General features: G+C 55.6%; 1 protein-coding gene across 1 annotated transcript in view; it reads left to right on the forward strand.

The window, feature by feature from the left end:
* Nucleotides 1–1,725: 1,725 nt before the first annotated feature.
* Nucleotides 1,726–3,250, forward strand: part of PTSG_12812 (uncharacterized protein) — a gene marked incomplete at its 5' end in the record, with an annotated part of 4,133 nt that continues 2,608 nt past the window's right edge. Inside the window, 5 exons of the mRNA XM_004989672.1 lie at nucleotides 1,726–1,737; nucleotides 2,220–2,306; nucleotides 2,579–2,689; nucleotides 2,967–3,007; nucleotides 3,198–3,240. Coding sequence (XP_004989729.1) covers nucleotides 1,726–1,737; nucleotides 2,220–2,306; nucleotides 2,579–2,689; nucleotides 2,967–3,007; nucleotides 3,198–3,240 — 294 coding nt within the window. The remainder of the gene's footprint in view (nucleotides 1,738–2,219; nucleotides 2,307–2,578; nucleotides 2,690–2,966; nucleotides 3,008–3,197; nucleotides 3,241–3,250) is intronic.

The following is a 3,250-nucleotide window of genomic DNA, read 5'->3' on the forward strand; positions in this document are numbered from 1 at the left end:
ACCAACACTCTGCCCCATCGACTCAATCAAGGGCATCCAGTGGATGGCAACCTGGTAGTTAACGGTGGCGAGATGGGTGTTGCAGTGAGCGAGGGAACGCGCGCAGGAGTGATGAGCCGTCATCACACGATTGCCGAGCGTAACGAGAAGCGCACCACACAGACACACACACACACACACACACACACACACACACACACACACACACACACACACACATCGCTCACTGTCATGATGAGACATGGGCATGCCATCATCATCCCCAACACTCGCGCATCACACACGTCCAGCGAGATGATGCCACGCAAGCGGGCTGCTGTGGGGTGTGTGCGTGAAAACCACGTGTGCAAGGGGCGGGTGATGAGCACCTACAGCGTGCATGCCATGTAAACTGACTTGATTGCAAGCTGGAGGATGAATGATATGTGACCACGAGAGAAGACTGACCGATGTCAGCGCAAATGCTGTGATTGCTCGCCCCTGTACCCCTGTGGAGGTGCGTCCCACTCAAACGTGGCCTTCTGTATTGCTGGTGCCTTGGTCTCCGCCACTCTCACTTGCCGATTCCTGTCTGTTTGTTGTTTGCGTGCGAGGAAGAGACGATGCAACCGTGAGAATACACGTGCCAACAGCAGCAGCACCAGCAGCAGCAAGGCAGCAGCAGTGACAGCAGTGGTTGTGGTTTGGAAATCGGATCACCACCGTGCACTGATACACACACGCACAACACACACAGAGCGGAGGTGTGATTGCACCCACCTCGCAGGTGGCCGTGAATGACACTGCTTGTCGCTTGCCTTGTGGTGTGCGTATGTCAGCGGCACGTGTTGCCAGTGCACTCTCAGGGGCGTCATTAGGTTTCTGCAGGCCACTGCCTTGTCCAATCACAAGAGAACAGCACACCTGTTCGCGTCAGCCAAGCACAACAACGACGACCTGACGACGACGAAACCACCACTTTCAGCAGGTGCGCAGCCCCCTGCACACATCCTTGTGCCACAAGAAGAAGGAAAGCAGGGAGTCCACACCCACACCCACAACAAGACAGCAACAGCAACAACCGACAGCACTGCCGCCACACAAACAGGACACCGCGTCCCACGTTCACGTACTTGGTTGCGTGACGCATGGAGCGAACGAATAGTGCCCAAGAAGAAGAAGAACAAGAAGCAGAAGTCGAGGAAGGAACAGTGGGCATGATGTGTGTTGGCTAACCTGAGGATCGTTGACGTGACGCCTGCTTTGTGTGCATGTGTATGTGTGTGTGTGTGTGTGTGTGTGTGTGTGTGTGTGTGTGTGTGTGTGTGTGTGCATGTGTGTGTGTGTCAAAGACCTTTCTTCCGCATTGGTCTGGTTGGCTGTTGGTGACTGGGTAGCGATCACCAACAATAGAATCTCCTCTTGCCCTCTCCCACATCTCTCTTCTCCCCCATGCTGCTGTTGCGGTGACTGCCACATCACCCCCTCCTTCCTTGCCTTGCCTTGCCTTGCCTCGCTGTGTGCACTGCAGCAAAGAGAAGAGGAAGAAGAAGAAGAAGCGAGCGAAAGCAAGTTTGGGCTGCCACATCTCCACCACAGTCATGTCATCGACTGATTTCAGCTTTTCCCGTCTTCTTGCACAGACACAACAGACGTTTGTCGTGGTTGGCTGCGCGCAATGCACACACACACACACACATACATACACACACATATGCTGCATTCGCTGCGACGAAAGGAAAAGGGATGGATGGGAAGGTGCGTGGTGGTGGTTGGCGGTGGTGGTTTGGTCACATGCTCAGCCACAACAGCCACAACAACAGCAGCAGCAGCAGGGAGCAGCGGGGGGATATTGATGATGATGACAATGACACATGCAATCCATCAATCAATCAATCAAGCAGACGAGCAAGCACACAAGCAAGAAGCAAGCAAGCCAAACAAAGGGACAAGTATTCATTCACTCCGCTTGGACGAGCGACACGTCCACCACGTGGTGCGTGCGTGTGTGTTGTACTCACTGCTCTGCCCTCCTTTACACTGTTCCTCCCTGCCTCGCAGTCCACTCTCCCTTTCTACCCTTTGCACACCCCTTGCTTTACCTGCTCTCTGCACACCCTCTCTTCTCCACCCCCCCCCCTTCACTCACACGTCTCAAGTCACATGTCTCTCATCTCACCCTTTGCTTTTGGCTGCAACGCTGCGCGTCTTCATCTCCACCACCACCACCTGTTTGGCAGGCTGACGATGAGGATGATGATGGTGGCTTGAACGACAGTACCGTGTCCTTGAGCGGATGCCATCACCGTGTGCCACGGCAACAAGAGGTACTTCCTTCTCTCTCGCTCTGTCTTGGTATGTGCATGGCTGATGGGGTGGGGGGTGTTGCCTGGGATTTCCACTCCACTGCACTGCACCTCAATCTCAATGTGCTGTGTGACGCGACATGCACACCACAGTGTGCACTCCTCCTCCCCCCACTTATCCCCTCAGCACGTCCTTGTTCTTGTCAACCACCTCCCCTCGTCAATCACACCCCACACACACACACTCTCTCTCTCCTTTACCCCTGTCACGATGTGTGCTTGCTTCAAAGCAGGCCGCTGACATTGTCATCACCGCTGTCAGACGGTGGTCGGTGCAATGCACGGGCATGGAGACAGTGAGCCAGCTCGTGGTCTCCAGCGTGGTGGCTGGGATGTGCACTGAGGTGAAAGATCCCACCACCACACTTTCGCTTCCATACCACCATGACTGACACCACTGGCATTGCTGGTTAACACGCACCAGCAGGCATCGCTCCCAGCGCCACACAAGAGATGTGTGTGGGTGTGTGTATGTGTGTGTGTGTGTGCGCGCGCGCGTGTGTGTGTGTGTGATTGAATTCATTTGCACTCGTTGCCCTTCCCGCATGTCGAAACAACCACGCACACCGACAACCCCTCGTCAACACAACACCTTTCAACATCCCCACTGGGCTGATGCAGGGCTACACTGGCACGTCGTGCACGACAGCTTCTCATTGTCAGTTCTCCCTTGTCTCCTTTTTTGTCTGCACACAGGTCGCATCACCCCCGCCCAGTGGAGCGCCTGCATCTTGCTCCCCCACCCTCCCGTTGCACGCGTGCACACACGGATTCCGACCCAGCGCAGGCTCTGCTGCTGCAGCCAACCGCCCACACACATCGTCGCCGCAACGCCGCTTCAACCAACCGCAGCCACGGGCATTGCACCTTTGCTGTGATTGAGTGCTGCCAGCACGTGGCCCCAC

The sequence above is a fragment of the Salpingoeca rosetta genome, assembly GCF_000188695.1.
Source record: "Salpingoeca rosetta unplaced genomic scaffold supercont1.27, whole genome shotgun sequence".
Taxonomy (NCBI): Eukaryota; class Choanoflagellata; order Craspedida; family Salpingoecidae; genus Salpingoeca; species Salpingoeca rosetta.